Here is a 23,581-nt window from a genome sequence, read left to right on the forward strand (position 1 = left end):
GATTTGGGTCCAAATCAGTCCTAAAAATATGCTAATCTTTCTATAATCCTTTCCAGGCGGAGTATGCCTGTGCTGTTTTGGGGAAACCGTCTGACAGCTGTCTGCATCTGTGCATGTTCTTTTATCTTACTGCACCTCTCACATTGTTGACTGGCTCCAGTTGCTAGAGATTGCACTACCGCTGACTATATTAAATACTGGGGCCTAGTACAGGTCCGGTGCATGTAACGTTACAAGAAACGTGCTGCGTAAAACTACAAATCACCTTGCTTAAGTAACTACTCATTATTTGTAGATCAATCACAATTTACCCACAACGTGCAGTACCATTTTATAACAACGGTGACCGTAGTCATCTGGTGTCTCCAGGAAGAATAACTGATCTCCCAATTCTTCCCCCCTCCAGTGTCGGTGGGAGTCAACATTCAAACCAAATAAGACCAGAAAATTATTCTTTAAAACAAGATGTGGCACAAGAAAAGAGACAGAAACATTGTTCATAATTGAAGATTTATTTTCACTGAATATTAATTCAAAATGTATATTATAAGGAACAGTGTAGAACTACTAACTCATCCTAAAATATTTTACAAAAATAAATCAATTTCATGTTAACTGTATTGACTAAAAGAACACCAAGTTAAATTAGTTATATTTTTCATTTCCCAAGCATCTTTTATATATTTGATTTTCTCCATGATACTGAGAATCACTTCAGAACAACGTGCATTTCACATCCCTGCTTTCTTTCCAACCTGGTCACACCAGCGATGAACCCTTTTTGCCACATAGAAGAAATTAACCCCTCAAAATGAGTAACACAACACTGGGTCCGTACAGGCATTACAGGGTTAATAAATAGTGGGGATAGGTCGTCTATAAATGGAGTCGTAGAGCGCTTGCTTTCCTCGTCTCCTTTCCTAGATGACCACTGATAGATGCAAGCTCTGGAGAAGGGAAACGCATTACTGAAGGAAACCTATTGGTGCAAAACTGTAAGTAGATTAAAGCAATATTTTTTTGTTAGAAGAAACCACAGTGATGACTAAGGGAGGTAGACGAGGAGGCCACTAAAGATGCATTGATCATGCAAATAATTTCACTTCACCCTTACCCATAAGCATTCACTTCGGCCTCTACTGATCATTGGCTTGCAGCCAGAGAAAAAAATATTTTTAATCTTGCCTTGTACATTACTGGATAGGTCACAAGCAGAGCAATGCTATTGTCTATTCTATGATGGTTAGTGTATTCATATTGTGGGCTGTTATGAGGAAATCTACAGGTGTAAATACTGGAAGAGCCAGTTGAGGGCAGAGTTGGGTTATCTTTGCAGTTAGCTAATAATACATGGGATAGAACTGAAGTCAATGGCTAATGAACGAAACCAGGAAGAGCCCACAACAACACAGGCTTGGTTTCAACACTTCACCATCAATACAGTAGAGGCTTGCTTTACACGTCAACATACTGTAGGTTTACACCCTCGGCTTATGATCAAATAGAACACTTTCAACATTCGGGTACTCTGCTTGTTACGGCTTAGAGGAAGCCTTGAATTATTTATTTTTCTTCTGTTAATTTCAAACCAGGTTTGTTTTCCAAAAGCTCTTAACAAACCCGATTCAGCTCCGGGGAGCAGTGTGACATTTGGCTATGGGTGCTCAGGGGGATAATACTGAACATTTTAAATACTGAACACGACAGTAGGCACGGCCTGGGATCAGGTTAACATGAAACAGAACACTACCAGGCAGAGACCCAGATAGCATGCGTCAGATAGAGAAGGACGGCGCAACACCGAAAGGTTCAGTAAACTCAACGGGACTAAAAAAAAATTTGAATTCATTTTAAAACCAAAAGAAACAGTCTTAGCTAAAGTGTAGAGTTCTGCGTTTCAGTCAGGTTACTGAGCACACAGCCCAGCAGGAAGACCTGCTCTGTGTTAGACTGAGTTTCTCCCACTGGAACCAGTAAGCCCTTATACCTTTACATTACCAGCGCTCCTCCTAGTTAGCAGTCATCCTGAATCACATCGGAAATTAGGTCATCACTCCACTGAGGTTAAAGAAAAACAGCAAACGATCAGGAAGAGGGCAGTGAAGAGAGGGAGCAAGTCTTTTATCACATCTTCCCCAACACTCCAGACTGACGGTAAGAGGGGGGTGAGGAGGGACGGAGTGTATGGGGGTTCTCCACCGCTCTGATGTAATCTTTTCTACACACCCAGGTTGAAGAGGAGGTTTGGGGGTCGACAGGGAAGGGGATGAAGCATGACTTAGAAGTTCTGATGCATTCCGTTGAAGATGGGACTGGTGCTACAGGGGTCACAGAGAGACAAGACAGATGATCAGAAGTGTTGTAGGACATTAGGGGTCAGAGGTCAGGGGTGAGGATCAGTTGTAGTGCTGTAGTCTCTGGTAGACGGCTACGCGGAAGGTAGTGCTGAGGACGTAGCCGATGCCGTCCTCCACATCCTGAACGCGCCGGAGGAAACGAGCGCGGTCTCTGGCTAGCTCCTCCCACGGCCCGCACCGGTCCTCGTCATCCTCGCTGGCGTAGAACTCCTCCACCGTGTCACAGAAACACACCTGGAGTACGACAGAACATCATAAGAATCAGCTTGACATACGACTACAACCTCCTCACTAAAACACACCTGCAGGATACAGAGACAACAGAGACCTCAACTTTCAACACGTCACTGAAACTACATTTCAGCTTAAAATGAAATGCGTCGCTTAACACCCGGGGGATATTTAATTAAAAAGCATCACTTATATTCCTAAATATTCTGAAAGGACAGCGGGACAACGCATCCAAAATCCAGGACTACAATTATGTCCAAAAACACTTCCATTAGAAACTGTAGGCCTAAACCCAGACATTCACACACGGAAAAATCACACTTGCTCCAGCTCTCTGCACATATGACTTTTTTCCCCTCCAAACTCACTATACATCTAGCCTGCTACAGCAGCAACCAGATGGGCAGAAGCAGAAATTGGAGGCGAAGTGAGAGAGAGACAAAGAGGGGTAAAGAAGCTGAATCAGTATCACCGTGAAATTACTGTTTGATGGATGGCCTATAGCGCATCACAGACGCACTAAAAATCACCTGCATAAAGCAGCAACCCACTGAGCACTGCAGACTGGGAGCGACTGACATACACTATTCAGAGCGGAGGTTATTAACTAAAGATGAAAGACACTGCAATGTGCTTGGCATGGGCTGGAGGGCTGTGAAAACGTTGCAGGAGCGAGGTGGTTATGAGCTGACGCTCCAAGCAAGAGAAACTGAGAAAGAAAGAAAAAAATAAGGCCGTCAGATAAATCTCTTTCCCTCCCTCTCGTCTTGCCCAGTTATCACTGTTGCTAAGTAACGTGGCAGTTCTGTGCTCATAATAGGGGGGGATAATGTCACAGAACAGGCATGGAGAATGAAGCCCGAGCATTAAAAAAGATATCCGTGGGATTGTGCATTGGTGATTAAGTCTACTCCCATGGTGATGGTCTTCCATTCCACTGTCTTGGAAAGGCACGTTTCCACAGCTCTCACTGCCATCGGTTTAACAGCAGTTAATTTGCTGTCCTACGGTCTGCTTAAGCCCCATGACTGACTCATAGCATTAGACTCCATTTGATTAGAAATGTCTAGAATGAAAGATGCTTTCCCAGCAGTTATAGAGCTCCAGAGGTTCTCTAAAAACCAACTCTGTGTCTCTCGGACGAGTCTCTCTGACGAGTCTCTCTGGAGACGTAAACACGCTACGCTCTTTTCCCTGTCTGCATGCTGACTGACTCGACACCAACGTTCTAAATCCAGCACACGCGCACACACACAGAATGACACTGGTTCAGCAACCAGCATAAGAATTTCCCTGACAGTGACAGCCACATTGGCTATGGAGCTTGAACGATGTGCTACGTCGCTAACAGAGGAAAATTGTATTTGTTTTCATGAATGGTGGGCACAAGCTTTTAGGGCACTAAACTTGACTACTGCACCAACTCAGATGACTGATGATTGGTTCAAAGAAATGGATAATAAGATGATAGTTGGAGCTGTATTGTTAGATTTCAGTGCAGCCTTTGATGTTAAATAGTTTGACAAAAGAAAGTTACTTGCTATGGCTTTACATCACCTGCCATCAAATTGTTGGAGTTATTTATCCAATAGAACCCGGAGAGTGTTCTTCAATGGAAGCGTCTCTAACGTACAATATGTACAGTGCAGTGTCCCTCATGGCCGCTGCCTTGGGCCGTTACTCGTCTCTATTTTTACAAATGATTCGCCACTGGTCTTACACCAAGCTAGAATGACTATTTATGTGGCTGATTCCACACTCTACATGTCAGCACCCAACGCCAGTGAGCTCACTGAAATTCTAACTAAGGAGTTACAGTCAGTATCAGAATGGGTGATTAATAATAAACTGGTCTTAAATACGTCTAAAACCAAAGGCATTGTATTTGGTTCAAAACATTCTCTAAGAGCTAAACCTCAACTGGAGATGTGACCGTTGAGCAAGTTGAGGAAGCTAAACTCCTCGGTATAACAATGGATGGTCAATTATCATGGGCAAGTCATTTTGCTAAAGCTGATGTGAAGATATGTCTGTTAGAAAAAAGAAAGTTGTTCTGCATTTCTTACGCAAAAATCAACTGTACTAGTTGTTCAGGCTCTGGTCTTGTCCCATCTTTATTACTGTCCGGTAATATGGCCAAGTGCAGCAAAGAAAGACCTAGCAAAGCTGCAGCTGGCTCAATACAGAGCAGCACGTCTTGCCCTTAACTGCACACACAGAATGAACAGCAACATGCATGCCAGTCTTCCCTGGTTGAGGCTTGACGAGAGATTAACTGCTCGTCTTCTAGTTACGAGAAATATTACTGTGACGAAAATGACAGATTGTCTGCATAATCAATTAACATTCAGCTCAGACACCCAGAAATAACCCACAAGACATACCACCTGGGGTCTCTTTAGGTCCAAAACAAATTCAGGGCAACGCAGTTTTATACAGAGCCATGATTGCATGGAACTCACATTTCCAATTGTGCAAGCAAACAGCAAAATTACTTTAGAAAAACAGATTTAAAAAATAAATAAAAAACTAATGGGATGGCAGGGAGTGGACATGCACACATGGACACATTCTTGAGTGGTAATTGTTTGTATACTTTTTGGGGTGCATTGTTTGTATATCTTATTTTACATTTGTGTGACATTAGTTTTCTTTTCTTGGTCACATCACCTCACTAACATGGCCAGGGAAAACTCCTGGACCCATCTATGAACCATAAAATGGGGTGTGGCAGAGTGTAACATACTGTCATAATACATCATGTACACTACAGGAGATAAAATACTTCCTCTTCAGCTAACTCATTAACAAATACAGCCGTTTCTGACTGCTGAGTTTGAAGATTCAATATTTTATGACTCAATGGATTTCCACATTTTACAACAGTCACATGAATGCGAGTGACCAAGGTCCACAGATGACAATTTGACTGATAAGAATAGGACTACCTACAATTCCTTGAAAAACATGTATAAGGAAGAGACGTATAACAGTGTGTGTAAACATTATTTAGGCCAATTACGAACTCTCCACTAGAGAGAGCAGTGTCTGAAGTCATACTGACCTTTTTTACTGTGACACAGCCCATGGTGGTGATCTCTGGGATGGAGAGGGTCTCTGAGAAGCCACTATCTAGCCTCTCCTCCGCTGCCTCTTTCTTGTACTGGGGAGGCGAGTGGCTCTGTCCCTGTTCATGACGGGGGTAGCATGGGGTTGTCTTGCTGCTCCTCTTACAGCGCGCCCCTGTCCCTGCACCTGCTTTAGCCCCTGTCGGCTCTCTCGTCCTGAGCGGGACCTGGAAGTTGAAAGGGCTGTAGGGGTCTGAGGAGGAGCTGAAGGAGTTCCACAGCCTCAGGCTCTCAGCCTCATCCACCTCACCGCTGCTGGACTCATCCCCAGAGCCAAAATCCTCGGCAGGAGAGGAGGAAGAGGAGAAGGGAGAGGGGGGTTGCTCTGGAGGTGAGGCTTGAAGGGAGCAGGCTGCTGTGGCTGTAGAGGTGGACAGGACGGTTCTAGGGCTGGTGAGGGGGGCAGTAAAGTTTTGGGGGTTATAGGGATCACTGCTTTGGCACAGTGAGTTCCACAGTCTCTCCGTTTCTGAGTCTGGCCGCTCGGAATCGGATGCATCCTCCTCATCTAGAACCTCGGAATCTGAGAATTGTGACGAGCTGTCACCGTCGAAACCATCGTCATCCTCGCTGAGCGAGTCGTCTGATTGGCTGTCATCACTGCAGGGGCTGCCCATGATGTAGGCGATAGCCTTGTTACTGCACCGAGGTGTGGAGGGGGGCACAGCGGACGCCATTTCCTCTTCCTCAGAGTCTGTGACGTCCGAGTCCTCAGCCTCCTCCTCCCCTTCCATCCCTCCTGTGAAGGCCGTCTCACCCAATTCTCCCTCCGGCTCCCTCTTACCAGAGCTCTCCTGTGTTGGTGTGTCTGTCTCTTTTCTCTCTGTGATCCCCTGTAGCTCTTCACAGGGAAGCCTCAACATGTACAGTCTGGAGGTAGAGTGTTCTTCTTCCAGACTGGAATAGCCATTATCCTGGTCAGGGGTGAGAACTGACAACTCACTGAAGGCAGTGACAGCTGCAACACTGACAATATGACTTCTGAAACAGACTGTTTCCCGGTGATCTAAGGGGAGAACGTCAGGGCTAGGGAGAGATTCTGTCCGGCTTCCATTGTCCGTGGGCTCCTCTTTGTGGCAGAAGGGTCCAGTCCTTTCGCCACCATTGCACTGTACAAACAGCTCTGTTGGCATGGTAACGGCGGCCTTTGTGCCACACTCTGGTTGACGACAATGGACGTTGCGGTTCTTTTCCACAGTCCTCGCTCTGCTCGACGACAAATTTGACAGCAACCCCTGAGCACTGTCATCGGTTCCCCAAAGCCCGCCCCACCATTTACCATCGGTACTACTCTTTGCCCTGGCTGTCACCGCGTCTGATGAAAAACTATCCCCGCCAAGTACGTGCCCTTGCTTGGCGTGTTTCATTTCCTGAGACGACGCTGCGTTCAACAAAACTTTACCGAGAAAACCGGTTGCGAGGTATCCTACCGGAGTTTGCCTTAAATGTAAGTCCATTTCAGCAGCATTTCGAATCCCTAACTCGCTAAGAGAATCTGCTGTCAACCAATTCATACTACTATAACCTGACGCTGGTAGCCCATGCTGGCATTGCAGGTATGTTAGGTGGTGTGCATGGTGCGGAGTTCCAGGCAATATGTCATCCAGTTGTCCTAAAAACGCACTTTCTGCCTCTACAAAGTTCTGCTTGAAATCCCAACTGACCCACCCTGACACACTGTCGGCTAGGGCAGGATTCCGAGGGCGCCCTGGTAAATAATTTTGCAGAAATGACAGGGCAGGCCTAGAAATCACGGAGAACATGCCCATCAACGAGCTGTTCTGGTTTGGTTGCCGGAGAGAGGCCGCTGCATGCCCGTCGGCAGTGGATGGAGGTGTCTGCACCCCAGAAAAGTATTCCCCACGATTCATGTTCCTAAACATTCGTACTGCTGGCTATTGGCAAACAAATTGTCGCTATGCAAGATAACTAAATGAGTAGTTTTAATAAAGAATACCAATTGACTGCTTGCCGTTGTTCAGTTTGTCTAAAGCGTGTTGGTTAGCTAACGTTGCTGTAGCTAGCTAACTAAGTTAAGTACACGTCCAGGAGCAACGTTAACACGTTGTTATGAAATAACTAACGTTAGCTTAAGTCCATTACGACCAAACTTAGGTCTGGCAATCAAGGATAGCAAGAACTTGCAACTTGGTAGCTAGTTTTCACAGCTGTTAACAGGCTACGTAACGTTAACTAATGACGTTATCTTGATTTGAGATTGTTCGTTTCGTTGGCAGTTGTCGTTAGCGACAAAATCTGGTAATTTAGCTAGTAACTTGGTGTGCATTTCAGATCGGTGAAAATCCCATTACGGTCCCTTATCCATTACAGAAGGTTAGCAATAGCATACCGGTTAGCTCTCCTTAGGTTCCTGGATGGCATCGTCCATGTTGTCCGCGACTCTCATATTCTTTCGCGCAGTAAGATTCGTAAAAACAGCGGTCGTCGTGACGGTAGAAACGGAGCAGAGACTTGACGAGTCATAACATAGGGATAAATCCAGGTCCAACGATGATATAAGAGCCATTTTTGGTCTTGCCTGGTGAAAAAGCTGGTTGAATTCCAGCACGTAACTAGAACTTAAACTAAGTTAGCTACCTACTAACACTAACCAATGGAGGTTTTGCGCCACAATCAGTGGTCTGAAAAAGAGACTTCAACGAACGGCCTATATGTATATTCACTCGCTACAATGAACCTAATCGAATGCCACCGTACGACAAATAATAGTCTTATCTAGATATAAACTAAATATATTATTTCGCTGTAAGAATGCAGGGCTATATTTCTCCTCTTTTCTCAATCGTTGTTTCATTTCCTTGTGCGGCTGCTCATTTGCCCGCTTTTCAGAAGAGGATTTCGTCAGAAACTTTAGGGGGCGTCGTGAAAGAGCCTTTGTAGAACTGTTTTAGGGACCGTCGCAGAGTTACCGGCGTCAGTAAACCACATAGGCGGTGTTGCAAGACACGCAGTGTCCCGGTTATATAATGAAGTGAATCCAAGTCCCGACTCCTACAGTGTATAGAAAAAGCCCAGTGTGACAGGTGTTGAATTGGTGATACTTCACACTGAATAAAAAAAGATTGGGTTTCAAGATAAACTGAATAGTTAGAAATATTGCATCTTAAAAATAGGAGTTTGTGTCATACGTTTTCCATAGGGTATAGTATTTCTGAAATCAACCCATACATCAGGACTGGAATCAGATATAGACCCCTATAGGCCTACTAGTGTGTTTAGCATCAAGTTAACATTCCACTCTGTTGCACACCAAGTGCAGAAAGCCTATGGATGGCTACTATACTGACACAGCACACAACAGCAATAGCCTATCTTTCACGTTTCTGGAGCATGTGATTAATAAGTGATGCAGCAAACCCACGGTGGTCCTGATCGCTGTGAAGAATGTGTGTTTGGTCCCATTTGAAGCCATTAACGTTCTACCGGTTTATTCTGTGAGAAGTGTCTGCTGCTCTGCTGAACTTTTGATGCAGCAGTGTGTCCTGTAGGAGGCCACCCACCCATGCATGTATGTATTGATGAAGTATGCATCATGTCCCATTTTCTCTGAGTGCTGCCTGTACGGTCTTCTAAGGCATCAAATATTCATGACGAGACATTTTTCAATTCCCCATTTTTAAAAGGAGGGTTGCACATCGGGATGAAAATCCAACTCATGTAAACTCTCTTTGTGATCCGTCAATGTTTATTTCGAAAAGTACCTTGTTTCAATCTCTCCCTGTCAGACATGAAAGAGTATATATTTTACAGCAGAATTAGTGTCCACTCATCTGAAAGTTGCCAGAGATAGCATTAAAAATAGTGTCCGGACCAAAATCTATATAATACATTGTATTTGTACAATGGATCGAATCCCTGAGCTGGCAAAGTAAAAAAAATCTGTCATTCTGCCCCTGAACAAGGCAGTTAACCCCCTGTTCCCCAGTAGGCCATCATTATAAATTATAATGTGTTCTTAACTCACTTGCCTAGTTAAATAAACATATGTGGGTGCCCTGATTTATTTAATCAGTGCCTAGCACAGTGTAACTTGAATCTTTCCCTTACAGTATGCCTGGTACGGAGCATTGACTCCTAGCTGTTGAATGTCATACACTCTCATCATACTGTATTTAAGTTTCTGTGTGGTCATCATCTGTGGGCTCTCAGATTTAGCCAGCAGATCTTGTCTGAGCAACACCCCTGCAATGGTGAACCTTGCTTCCCCACATAAGAGGTTTACTCACGGTCATTCACACTTATAATAATCGGATTGTTACACAGATGACTGCCTGGGTGTGCTGGGACACAGAGGTATGCAGACTGACTGAAGTGTAGCCTATCTTCCCTCCCTCCCTCATAGTGAACAGGATGATAAGGGCATGGCATTGAGCTATACGATTAACAAATAACATCACGTGAAACTGTTTCAGAGAAAGCGAGAAGGGGAGGGTGTATTATGATGCAGAGAGGGAATTGATTGATTCAATCTCACCTCTTATCAAAAATAATGGGGTATATCATGGTCGCCACCCTTACCTAAGCCCCAATGCTGTATCTGCAGAAAAGTATTTTTCCTTTAACAGAAGTTGAGGTTTAATTATGCCATTTAATTATCATTAATCCGATCCCCCATAGTTTTGTGACTAGTTGGGTTTTCATGGTAATTAGACAACTGCTGCAGAGTCAGTGGATGTTTCATCTTACACAGTGCTTTCATCAGATGGAAGACACGCAACAGAACAGTGCTCACACAAACACCCACATCACCACACACGTCTTTTAGATTCAAGTTTATTTTGTTATTATTTAGTGCAAACAATATTACAAAACATGGTCAAAAAAATAAGAAAATGCAATACAATTTTAAAGTCTAAAGCATAAGAAGTGGGGTAAAACTATATCCTGAATAAAAGAAAGAAATCACATTAATGATATTCTCAGTATTTACAGTACACAAGATCCAGTTCATTTTGAACTTACATTCGGTCCCGTTTTCCCAGCATTCCATAGAGGTCAGAGTTCAGTCCCTTGGAGCTGACCTGGAAGGACTCAGGTCAAACTCTTGCCCATCCCAAATTGACCTATAGCTCCTACCCCTTCACATAGATCTGAAAGAACTAGAGAGGTACCTTCTGGTAGAATTTTCACTATATTGCTCCGACCTATACATTCTTTTCAGATTTACACTTGGTATTTAGCAGGCAGGTGCTTGGTTTGGGAGTCCCAATGCCTTCCAATGAACCGCTGTCCTGGTCTCCTTCCATGTGTAATCACTGGTCTGTTAGGCAAGAGCAACATTTCTATCATAACACTTTTAACCAGAGCCCTATACTGCATAGAGATCCATATTTGACTCTACTCTTAGCTAGAGTGTCAAGACCAGAAAGAAAAAGAGACATGGAGAAGGAAGCCATATGGTGTCCCTCCTTTCCCCCAAAGTGGTAAAACTGTCACAAGAAAAAAAAAACATTAAAATCACTTTAATATCGGTCATCAGTCTTTTAGCACACAACAGATACCAACACTCAATATGGAGAAAGTCATCTTTCAATCATTTAAAAATGTTACACTAAGAGCCCATAGCCACATTATAGCCATTCAGACTGGAGTGAAACACCCCCAGGGAATATTCTTCCTTTTCTAGAAACCAAACAAAATATGTAAATATCCACCAGACACATTCAAAGGGCAGTCAAATAAAGTGTTGTGTTTTTTGAACGAGAGCAGTGGTTAAACTGGTTGGTTGGGGTTAAGCATGCTGGTCCTGTGTGATTACTGCACTTCAGCCTGAGATAGGCCAACCTTTAGTCGAAGAGCTCCTCTTGTCATTTCTAACACACACCTGTTCAAACTGTCTACCCTTGTTTCTAAAACAGCGATGTAGCTACTCTTCATGAATGAAGAAACATTTTCAGAGATGTTGAATAAAGATCAATGCTTTTAAAACAGGGCTGGTGAATTGTATGTTATGTCAAAGCCTATGCAACCAAACCAAAACAAATAGCATCTAAATATTCCTCGCAATGGATGCGGGTATGTTTAATAATGATCCAAACAAATACGCGTTACATTTCAACACCGTAGAAAGGCAGCCTTAACCTGTATTCGTCTGTAATTTGTTTTGTGATCTGAAAAACATCGGACACCAAGACGTCCTTATCTTACCGATAGTTATAGAAACTTCCTTCACCGATTAATCATATTTCACCAGGAGTTGTTTTTTCCTGACCAGGAATGAACCTTGTCCTAGTTATTTATATATATATTTTTTACCGGTCAACCCTTCTTGCTCAATTCATGAGTTAACCTTGATTATTCCCCTCTCAATAGCAACAACTCTGCCCACAAGCAGATTTTCCCACTGAAAGCGGCCATTTTGCATTGCGAAAGGTCACCGTGTCTGTTTGCCAGTGAAAAAAGGACAGTGTGTCCAGCTCTTACACAAGAAAATGAGAGCGAGATATCAATGCCAAAAATGCCCCCCCCCCCCGCCTTATAGCTACAGTACTGTATAACACATGAACAGGATCACTTTGTCGTTTGAAAAAGCCACGAAAGTCAAATGTAAGTTCAAAATGCAAGAGAAATAAAAACCAAGTGAAACATTTCCACTACATACAGTCGGAATGGCGTGAGAGTTTAGTGTCCGAAAGAGCATTTCTTTGCTCAGGCAGTTTATCCGTGACGCCAGCTAATCGTCTGATTTTCCCCACATAGACATAGACGCACTCATGCAACGACAACAAAATAATATTCTAAAGGCGTTGATATAAAAAAACATTTTTGAACAAACGTTTGAGATTTGAGGATTCTCCCATGAAGACAACATTGTTATGTCAACGCACAGTACTACATTTAAAATTCGATCAGCGACCTGTGTCAATTATCATCAAACGGTGAAATGAAGCGTAGGTAAGGCTTGGATTACAACAGCTAGTCAACAATGGGAGACACACACACACAAACAGAGCTCGAAATGGAGCGGCCTCATCTTCCCCTCATCCAAACTACCCAGGTAACACACACACACACACACACACACACACACACACACACACACACACACACACACACACACACACACACACACACACACACACACACACACACACACACACACACACACACACACACACACACACACACACACACACACACACACACACACTTCAACAAGTTCTAATGCAGAGGAGCTACTGAATCAGGCTGAGTGGACGAAAGTCACGTGAGTCTTTTAAATGTGTTAGGGAGGACCCAAACCATAGGCAGGTCCGGTTGGTACTGTACATCTCTACCCCACAATGACACAAAAGCATCTATGCCCTCTCTCTCTCTCTCTCTCAAATCAGAAAGACTGGATCCAACATAATTCACATATCACGATCTGCATAAATCTGGGGTACACACAGAAATCAAAATCATTTACACACACACACACACACACACACACACACACACACACACACACACACACACACACACACACACACACACACACACACACACACACACACACACACACACACACACACACACACACACACACACACACACACAGAGCTCGAAATGGAGCGGCACTAACAGAAGGGTAACGCTTGAAAAATAAATAACTTACGGTTGTCTTTTAAAAGACAGGACTTTGGAGGGGACCAGACCCGTTTCAAAGTCTTTTTCGCCAGGCGGTAAGATGGACGTCTCTCCGTTGCCCCTAGATGAAGGGGAAAGAAGCGGTCCATGAGAGGTAACAATGCCCTCTGGTTTCCTCCCACTGGTCCCCCGTGCTTCCTGGTCTTCGGGAGGCCATGTTGTTACCAGAGAAAAGTCTTCTGGAAGTCAGAGTCACTGAGAAGAACAGACTGGTTATCTTCACATGCCCCAGTTATCCCTTCTTATGGTGATCAGAGAGTCTTAAAGTAGGTCCATACAGTCCAGTACAGTCCCATGGATACAGTGTCCAGTGACGATTGACCGTCAATTATATATATTTTTTAAAATTTAACCTTCATTTAACTAGGCAAGTCAGTTAAGGACAAATTCTTATTTACAATGATGGCCTACCCCGGCCAAACCCGGCCAATGCTGGGCCAACTGCGCGCCGCCCTATGGGTCTCTCAATCATGGCCGGATGTGATACAAGCCTGGATTCAAACCAGGGACCATAGTGACGCCTCTTGCACTGAGATGCAGTGCCTTAGGCAGCTGCGCCACTCGGGAGCGAATGAGTCAATGAGTCTACAGACACACAAACACACCTCAAACCTACATAGGACACACACATCCCACCTGGGCAGGATACGGGTCCACACACACCCCCACTGGGGGAATAAACCAGCCCGAGAAGCTGGACAGCTCTGACCATAACAACTGAACGCACTCACGTACACCTGTGTGCACGCACAACCTGATCAGTCGTTCCTCTCTCCCTCTCACCCTCCACCTCTGACTCTCATTCTCAACGTGTGGAGTCGGTGCTGGGCGTGCCCAGCTGGTGCCAGTCTGCCCAGCACTGCCCGGCTGTCAGGGTCTTCAGGGGGATGAAGGCCTCGCCCAGCAGGGTGTTTTCCCAGAACGCACCCTCCCCCAGCACCCGCAGGTGGATCACCCTCTGCTGCAGGTCCCCGCGAGGGATACGGTCATACACCAGCTACGGGGAGAGAGAAGGGACAAATTTTATCTTCTTGACTTCATTGTAAGATGAATGAATTGTTCTATTTTGTACTTAGGAACATTTCCTCACCATCTCATTGTAGGTGGGGTTGCAGGTGCGTCTCGCAGCCTTGGTCTTCCTCTTGCCGGTTTTCTGGGGGTCTGGGAGAAGGTACAGCTTGACGTAGGGGTCAGGGTCTGTCCCATCCTGCAAGGGTTGCTGGGAAAGACAGAGAGGGGGGGGCGGGGGGGTGGTCAGTATATCCACAATAACAGTATACAACTTAAACAGTATGCTGAGTGTACGTACACACACACACACACACACACACACACACACACACACACACACACACACACACACACACACACACACACACACACACACACACACACACACACACACACACACACACACACACACACACACACACACACACACACACACTCACCAGGCCTCGTATGTGCATGACCATGATGAAGAGCTTGTCACTCTTATAGGAGATGGAGAGCTTGACCTCTCCTACCACTTTGCCTGAGACTGGACCCCAACAGATCTCTGGAGTTGGGGGAGAGAGACAGAGATTCAGACAGAGTATGTGGTTAGAGCTGAAAGAGTATAATGTAGGACCTGAATAAGTCTATAGTCTACAGTGTGTGTGTTTATAGTGGCAGGAAGTATGTGTCCACGTATTGTGTGACGGGCCAGGGAGGAGGGAGGGATGGAGCTACAGAGATAGGTGATTCTATTCCTCTGTAAGTTCTGTAGGTTCATTAGAAAGCCAATCAGGCAGAGTGACAGCTAGAGTTCCATTAACCTCTAACCCCTAATACATAAACCTTAGGTCAACATCAACGTAACCAAACACAGCAACCATAAAATTGCACTGTACAACTGTGCAAACAGCAATAAGTAAAGAAAACTGCTACCATAGCAAGAAATGCTGCATGGTCTATGAGACGTGCGTTAGTGTTTTTAGTACACCTCTGTGTTTGACATGCTGTGTGATTGCCGACACGTTGTTCAAACAGCGCATGATAAGACCCTAGTTTATGACTGGTTATCACATAGGCTATTATTCCTGTCGCTAAGGGCACAGAGCCCCGGGGTCAGCTGATGCTGGCAGTACACTGGACTCAGCATTTGTTTTTAGTAAGTGATGAACTTTGACCCTGTGCCTACATGCTGTGCAAATGATCTCATTAAAATAACCATCGATCCTGTCAGTGAGTCATCTGATGTATCACACGCTGTGTGTGTGTGTGTGTGTGTGTGTGTGTGTGTGTGTGTGTGTGTGTGTGTCTGTGTACCTGCAGGTTTGCTCTGCAGTGTGTTCACCACTGTTCCAGGTTTCTCGTCTCTTTGCAGAGGATGGAAGAAAGTGTAGATGAGGTCACACTGAGAGATAGAGAGAGAGAGGAGGGGGGGGGGGGTTGGAGAGGAGGATGAGGAAGTGTATATTCAGTGAATGACAGAAAAACAACAAAATGCCAACCTCCATGAGGTCTAATTCATTTACAGGTAGCACATGGACATTTTGAAAACGGAAAAATGAAATGCTAATACTTCGGGGCTAGCAATAATAGCTTGCATTTTAGTTTGTCAAACTGTTCTATTACGGATACAGTGGACGAAAGTTTGCCAGCACACAGAGGCTGGACCGTTCTGATATGGGCCTGCAGTACCTCGCCCCCCGAGACAGCATGTGTGTCTAAGTCTGTAAAGCTGATATGACGCTGCCTCGAAAAAGGGAGGGGCTGAATTCTAAGAAACCCAGCAGTCAAACTGAAACCACAGACACACAGACACTCTGCACCGGTCATTCTGCCAAGTGCACGTCTGTATATTTTAAGAATACAGTCATTTTAAGAATCGCAGTAGTTTCACACAGTCATTTACACTAACCACTGTACATGGGATGTTACAGGATTAGGGTGACAGTCTCGTGAACACACCAAAGGTCAGAGGGGACTGGTTACCTGGGCGACCTCTGGCGCAGCATGCACCAGATGCCAGACGTATCCGTTCAGCTCGTCTTTCCTCCTGTCAGCCATCGCCTCTCCTCGAGACCGCCCAATCAAAAAGCGGCTGGGGAAACTGGGAGGGGCAGCAAAGGACTTTGTCATGGTTTCACTTTACAGTTGCTACATCTAGTTACCGTAGGTAGTTAGTATGGGTACAGATAGAATACCACTGACATCCTTTCCTTTCAGTTATTTAGACTCCATTAAGCTCGATTAATCCAGAACTAAAATGTAGCGGAATTTGGTCAGATGCGCAGTCTGTCCACGAGAGATTACTCCTCCATTATTATCCAAAATATTTGACTATTCCTCTATCGCTACTTAGAGTTAACTGTTGTTTCAAGAGAAGGGCGACGTTCTCTGTACACGATCAATGTGTGTGTGTGTGTGTGTGTGCATAAGTGCATGCGTGCGTGTTACCTGGGTAGTTTGGATGAGGGGAAGATGAGGCGTAGTTTACTGTGTAGTTCATAGAACTCCTCAAAGCTCCTCTGGACCAACACTGACCCCTGCTGGCCTTCCCGCTCCACCTTCACCACAAACGCCTGGGGAGAGGGACACACACACAATGTCTTCACTGACATTCTCAACCTATCCATGACTGGGTCTGTGATACCTACATGTTTCAAGCAGACCCCCACGGTCACTGTGCCCAAGAAAGGTATCCCGCCTAAATGACTTCCGCCCTGTAGCACTCGGTAGCCATGAAGTGCAAGCAGCATACCACCCTGCATCCCACTGCTGGCTTGTTTCTGAAGCTAAGCAGGGTTGGTCCCTCAATGGGAGACTAGACACTGCTGGAAGTGGTGTTGGAGGGCCAGTAGGAGGCACCCTTTCCTCTGGCCTAAAGAAATATATCCCAGTACATTGCCCTGTGTAGGGGTGTTAACCCCAGTGTCCTGGCTAAACCCCGGTGACTTGGCCCTCACACCATCATGGTTACCTAATCATCCCCAGATTACAATTGGCTCATTCCTCTCCCCTGTAACTATTCCCCAAGTTGTTGCCGTAAATGAGAACATGTTCTCAGTCAACTTACCTGGTTAAATAAATAAAAAGATGTGCTTTGAAAGACTGGTAATGGCTCAAATAAACACCTTCATCCTGGAAACCCTGGACCCCTCCAATTCACACTGCCCCCACAAATGATGCAATTGCACTCCACACTTTCCATTTCCCACACTTGCCCTTTCCCACCTGGACAAAAAGAACACCTATGTGAGAATGTTGTTCATTGACTATAGCGCAGCGTTCAACACCATAGTGCCCACAAAGCTCATCGCTAAGGACCCTGGGACTAAACACCTGCAATTGGATCCTGGACTTCCTGATGGGCCTCCCCAAGTGGTAAGGGTAGGCAACAACACATCTGCCACACTGATTCTCAACACGGGGCCCCTCAGGGGTGCGTGCTTAGTCCCTTCCTGTTCACCCACGACTGCGTGGCCAAGCACGACTCCAACACCATCATTAAGTTTGCTGACGACACAACAGTGGTAGGCCTGATAACCGACAATGATGAGACAGCCTATATGGAGGAGGTCAGAGACCTGGAAGTGTGGTGCAAGGACAACCACCTCTCTCTAACCATGAGCAAGACAAAGGAGATGTTTCTGGACTACAGGAAAAAGAGGACCGAACACACCCCCATTCACATCGACAGGGTTGTAGTGGAGCAGGTTGAGAGTTTCAAGTTACTTGGTGTCTACATCACCAACAAACTATCATGGTCCAAACACACCAAGACAGTCGTGAAAAAGGCACGACAACACCTTTTCCCCCTCAAGAGACTGAGAAGGTTTGGTATGGGTCCCCAGATCCTCAAAAAGTTGTACAGCTGCAGCATTGAGAGCATCCTGACTGGTTGCATCACCGCCTAGTATGGCAACTGCTTGGCATCTGACCATAAGACACTACAGAGGGTAGTGCGTACAGCCTAGTACATCACTGGGGCCAAGCTTCCTGCCATCCAGGACCTATATACTAGGCGGTGTCAGAGGAAGGCCCCAAAAATTGTCAAAGACTCCAGTCACCCAAGTCATAGTCCTCTCTCTCTGCTACCGCACGGCAAGAGGTACCGAAGCGCCAAGTCTAGGTCCAAAAGGCTCGTTAATAGCTTCTACCCCCAAGTCATAAGACTGCTGAACAATTAATCAAATGGCCACCAGGACTATTTAAATTGACCCACCACCAACTATTGTTTTTACACTGTTGCTACTCGCTGTTTATTATCTATGCATCGTCACTTTTACCCTTACCTACATATGCAAATGACCTCGACTAACCCGCACCACCGCACAGTGACTCGGTACCGGTACCACCTGTATATAGCCTCGTTATTGTTGTTTTATTGTGTTACTTTTTATTTGACTTAGATCATTTAGATAATTTAGTAAATATTTTCTTAACTCCATTTCTTGAACTGCATTGTTGGTTAAGGGCTTGTAAGTAAGCATTTCACGGTAAGGTCTACACCGGTTGTATTCGGCGCATGTGACAGATAAAATTTGATTTGTATTTGATTTGTATGCTACACATACTGGAGCAAAGTTGATCTTTTTAACATACATTTTTTTTTGGGGGGGGGGTAGGATAGAGAGGAAAGACAAGAGGAGAGAGTTGCTGAAACAGCAGAGGGACAGATTCCAATGATGTATCCTTTACTGAGGCTATACTGAGGGTAAGCGTACGGTAGAGGCCGTTTGAATTTTATATTTTTGATGGGCCTAAACTAGTGGTGTTGGTCCCACTAACTCAACTCTGGACCTTGAAGCAAGTTCCACTGCTATTTTTCATTGTTCCCCTCAAGCCAGGGACTGATTAAGACCTGGGACACCAGGTGTGCGCAATTAATTATCAGGTAGAACAGAAAACCAGCAGGCTCCAAGCCTCATGGGGTAGGAGTTGAAAACCCCTGATCTAGGTGCATACGTTAATACATCTCAAAAAGCTTTCATTTGCTGGTTATGTAGTATAGTATACAACTTAAATATCCCTTGTGTGGCCTATGCGTACATGCAAATATAGACTTAAGTGTGTTTAATTTACTAGGGTCGTAGGTGTACATGACTGTAGACTTCCGTATGTTTAATTTACTAGGGTCGTAGGTGTACATGACTGTAGACTTACGTATGTTTAATTTACTAGGGTCGTAGGTGTGTATGACTGTAGACTTACGTATGTTTAATTTACTAGGGTCGTAGTTGTGTATGACTTTAGACTTACGTATGTTTAATTTACTAGGGTCGTAGGTGTGTATGACTGTAGACTTACGTATGTTTAATTTACTAGGGTCGTAGGTGTGCATGACTAGACTTACGTATGTTTAATTTACTAGGGTCGTAGGTGTGTATGACTGTAGACTTACGTATGTTTAATTTACTAGGGTCGTAGGTGTGTATGACTGTAGACTTACGTATGTTTAATTTACTAGGGTCGTAGGTGTGTTGTCACGCCTTGGTCATAGTGTTTTGTGTTTGGTTATATATTTGGTCAGGCCAGGGTGTGACATGGGTTTATTTTGTGGTATTTTGTATTGGGGTTTTGTAGTTATTGGGATTGCGGCTGAGTAGGGGTGTTGCATAGGCTTGGCTGCCTGAGGCGGTTCTCAATCAGAGTCAGGTGATTCTCGTTATCTCTGATTGGGAACCGTATTTAGGTAGCCGGGTTTCACTGTGTATTTCGTGGGTGATTGTTCCTGTCTCTGTGTAGTTTCACCAGATAGGCTGTAATTAGGTTTTCACGTTCCGTTTGTTGTTTTGCTTTTGTATAAGTTATTTCATGTATCACTCTTCATTTATTAAAGACATGAGTAACCACCACGCTGCATTTCGGTCCGACTCTCTTTCTACAAACGAAGAACGCCGTTACAGAATCACCCACCACACACGGACCAAGTGGCGTGGTAACAGGCAGCGACAGCATGAGCAGCGAAAGGAGGATGAATTATTCGGAGAATGGACATGGGAAGACGTGTTGGATGGCAAAGGTTGTTACACTTGGGAGGAGATACTGGCCGGAAGAGATCGCCTCCCATGGGAACAGGTGGAGGCACTAAGGAGAGCAGAGGCTGCCGGAGATAAGAGCCGACGATACGAGGGAACACGGAAGGGCAAGGAAGCCCGAAAAGCAGCCCCGAAAAATTAATGGGGGGTGGCTTACAGGGAGTATGGCGATGCCAGGTAGGAGACCTGCGCAAACTACCTGTGCTTACCGGGGGGCTAGAGAGACTGGGCAGGCACCGTGTTATGCTATGGAGCGCACAGTGTTTCCATTGCGGGTGCATAACCCGGTGCGGTTCATACCAGCCCTTCGTATTGGCCGGGCTAGAGTGGGCATCGAGCCAGGTAAGGTTGGGCAGGCTCGGTGCTCAAGAGCTCCAGTGCGCCTGCACGGTCCGGTCTATCCAGAGCCAACTCTCCTTGTTTATCGTGAGGAGCCAAGGAGGAGACCAGAACCAGAGCCGGTGTTAGAGGTGAGCGAAGCAGAGACTGTGAAGGAGTTAATGGGGAAAGTGGAGGAGAGAGTAATGAGGGAGTTGCTAGTATGGTGCTATAGGTACGATATTCGTCCGACGGAGCGTGTCAGGGGATTTAATGGCACCTGGGTCAGCGCTCCATACTCGTCCTGAGGTGCGTGTTAGTTGGCTGGTGAAAAATGTGCCAGCCTCACGCACCAGGCATCCTGTGTACCTACCTAGCCTTGCACATCCTGTGCCAGTCCTGCTCTCAGGCTCTCCAGTACACCTTCACGGTCCAGTCCATCCTGTGCCACCTTCACACACCAGTCCTCCGGTAGCTGCTCCCCGCACCAGGCTTCCTGTGCGTGTCCTTGATCCTGTAGCACCAGTTCCAGCACCACGCACCAGGCCGTCAGTGCGCCTCACCTGTTCAGCACAGCCAGAGCCTTCCTTCCCTCCTGCGCTGTCGGAGTCTCCCGCCTGTTCAGCGCTATCAGAGCCTTCCTCCTCTACAGCGCTGCCGGAGCCTCCTGCCTGTTCGAAGCAGCCAGAGCTGTCAGTCTGCATAAAGCAGCCAGAGCTGTCAGTCTGTATGAAGCAGTCAGAGCTGTCAGCCTGCATGGAGCAGTCAGAGCTGTCAGTCTGTATAAAGCAGCCAGAGCTGTCAGTCTGCATGAAGCAGCCAGAGCTGTCAGTCTGCATGAAGCATCCAGAGCTGTCAGTCTGCAAGGAGCTGCCAGTCTGCAAGGAGCTGTCAGTCTGCAAGGAGCTGTCAGTCTGCAAGGAGCTGTCAGCCTGCATGGAGCAGCCAGAGCTGTCAGTCTGCAAGGAGCTGCCAGTCTGCAAGGTGCTGCCAATCTGCATGGAGCAGCCAGAGCTGTCAGTCTGCATAGAGCAGCTAGATCCGCCAGTCAGCCATGATCTTCTAGATCTGCCAGTCAACCAGTCTCTTCCAGATCTGCCAGTCTGCATAGAGCAGCTAGATCTGCCAGTCAGCCATGATCTTCTAGATCTGCCAGTCAACCAGATTCTTCCAGATCTGCCAGTCAACCAGAATCTTCCAGATCTGCTAGTCAACCAGAATCTTCCAGATCTGCTAGTCAACCAGAATCTTCCAGATCCACCAGCCAGCCAGGACCTACCAGAGCCTACTACCTGCCTGAGCTTCATCTCAGTACTGGGCTTTCTCTCAGTACTGGGCTTTCTCTCAGTACTGGGCTGCCCCTCAGTCCCGAGCTGCCCCTCAGTCCCGAGCTGCCCCTCAGTCCCGAGCTGCCCCTCAGTCCCGAGCTGCCCCTCAGTCTCGAGCTGCTCCTCAGTCTCGAGCTGCTCCTCAGTCTCGAGCTGCTCCTCAGTTCAGTGGGGTTCTGGGTGAGGACTATTAGGCCATGGTCGGCGGCGAGGGTGGATTATCCCAGGACGCGAAGGGGAGGAACTATGACATTTATGGAGTGGGGTCCACGTCCCGAGCCGGAACCGCCACCATGGACAGACGCCCACCCGGACCCTCCCTATGGTTTTGAGGTGCGTCCGGGAGTCCGCACCTTAGGGGGGGGGGGGGTTCTGTCACGCCTTGGTCATAGTGTTTTGTGTTTGGTTATATATTTGGTCAGGTCAGGGTGTGACATGGGTTTATTTTGTGGTATTTCGTATTGGGGTTTTGTAGTTATTGGGATTGCGGCTGAGTAGGGGGTGTTGCATAGGCTTGGCTGCCTGAGGCGGTTCTCAATCAGAGTCAGGTGATTCTCGTTGTCTCTGATTGGGAACCGTATTTAGGTAGCCGGGGTTCACTGTGTATTTCGTGGGTGATTGTTCCTGTCTCTGTGTAGTTTCACCAGATAGGCTGTAATTAGGTTTTCACGTTCCGTTTGTTGTTTTGCTGTTGTATAAGTTATTTCATGTATCGCTCTTCATTTATTAAAGACATGAGAAACCACCACGCTGCATTTCGGTCCGACTCTCTTTCTACAAACGAAGAACGCCGTTACATGTGTAAGACTGTAGACTTACGTATGTTAAATTTACTAGGGTCGTTTGTGTGTATGACTGTAGACTTACGTATGTTTATTTACTAGGGTCGTAGGTGTACATGACTGTAGACTTACGTATGTTACATTTACTAGGGTCGTAGGTGTACATGACTGTAGACTTACGTATGTTTAATTTACTAGGGTCGTAGGTGTGTATGACTGTAGACTTACGTATGTTTAATTTACTAGGGTCGTAGGTTTACATGACTGTAGACTTACGTATGTTACATTTACTAGGGTCGTAGGTGTGTATGACTGTAGACTTACGTATGTTTAATTTACTAGGGTCGTAGGTGTGCATGACTAGACTTACGTATGTTTAATTTACTAGGGTCGTAGGTGTGTATGACTGTAGACTTACGTATGTTTAATTTACTAGGGTCGTAGGTGTGTATGACTGTAGACTTACGTATGTTTAATTTACTAGGGTCGTAGGTGTGTATGACTGTAGACTTACGTATGTTTAATTTACTAGGGTCTTAGGTGTGTATGACTGTAGACTTACGTATGTTTAATTTACTAGGGTGGTAGGTGTGTATGACTGTAGACTTACGTATGTTTAATTTACTAGGGTGGTAGGTGTGTATGACTGTAGACGTACGTATGTTTAATTTACTAGGGTGGTAGGTGTGTATGACTGTAGAATTACGTATGTTTAATTTACTAGGGTCGTAGGTGTGCATGACTGTAGACTTACGTATG

At 45.8% G+C, this 23,581-nt stretch overlaps 2 protein-coding genes across 2 annotated transcripts in view; both read right to left on the minus strand.

The window, feature by feature from the left end:
• Positions 1 to 491: 491 nt before the first annotated feature.
• On the minus strand, positions 492 to 8,583 carry LOC124002955 (protein phosphatase 1 regulatory subunit 15B-like). Its single transcript, XM_046310815.1, has 2 exons — positions 5,653 to 8,583; positions 492 to 2,591 (listed from the first exon to the last, which is right to left on the minus strand). The coding sequence occupies exons 1-2, from the start codon at positions 7,597 to 7,599 to the stop codon at positions 2,397 to 2,399; spliced, it is 2,142 nt and encodes a 713-aa protein (XP_046166771.1). The 5' UTR covers positions 7,600 to 8,583; the 3' UTR covers positions 492 to 2,396.
• Positions 8,584 to 10,494: 1,911 nt separating this feature from the next.
• Positions 10,495 to 23,581, minus strand: part of LOC124004299 (phosphatidylinositol 4-phosphate 3-kinase C2 domain-containing subunit beta-like) — a 77,516-nt gene continuing 64,429 nt past the window's right edge. Inside the window, 6 exon segments of the mRNA XM_046313099.1 lie at positions 10,495 to 14,363; positions 14,457 to 14,585; positions 14,818 to 14,924; positions 15,677 to 15,764; positions 16,346 to 16,463; positions 16,811 to 16,935. Of these exon segments, the coding sequence (XP_046169055.1) occupies positions 14,172 to 14,363; positions 14,457 to 14,585; positions 14,818 to 14,924; positions 15,677 to 15,764; positions 16,346 to 16,463; positions 16,811 to 16,935 (759 nt within the window). The 3' untranslated portion in view covers positions 10,495 to 14,171.

The sequence above is a fragment of the Oncorhynchus gorbuscha genome, linkage group LG18 (genome assembly GCF_021184085.1).
Source record: "Oncorhynchus gorbuscha isolate QuinsamMale2020 ecotype Even-year linkage group LG18, OgorEven_v1.0, whole genome shotgun sequence".
NCBI classification, from domain to species: Eukaryota; Metazoa; Chordata; class Actinopteri; order Salmoniformes; family Salmonidae; genus Oncorhynchus; species Oncorhynchus gorbuscha.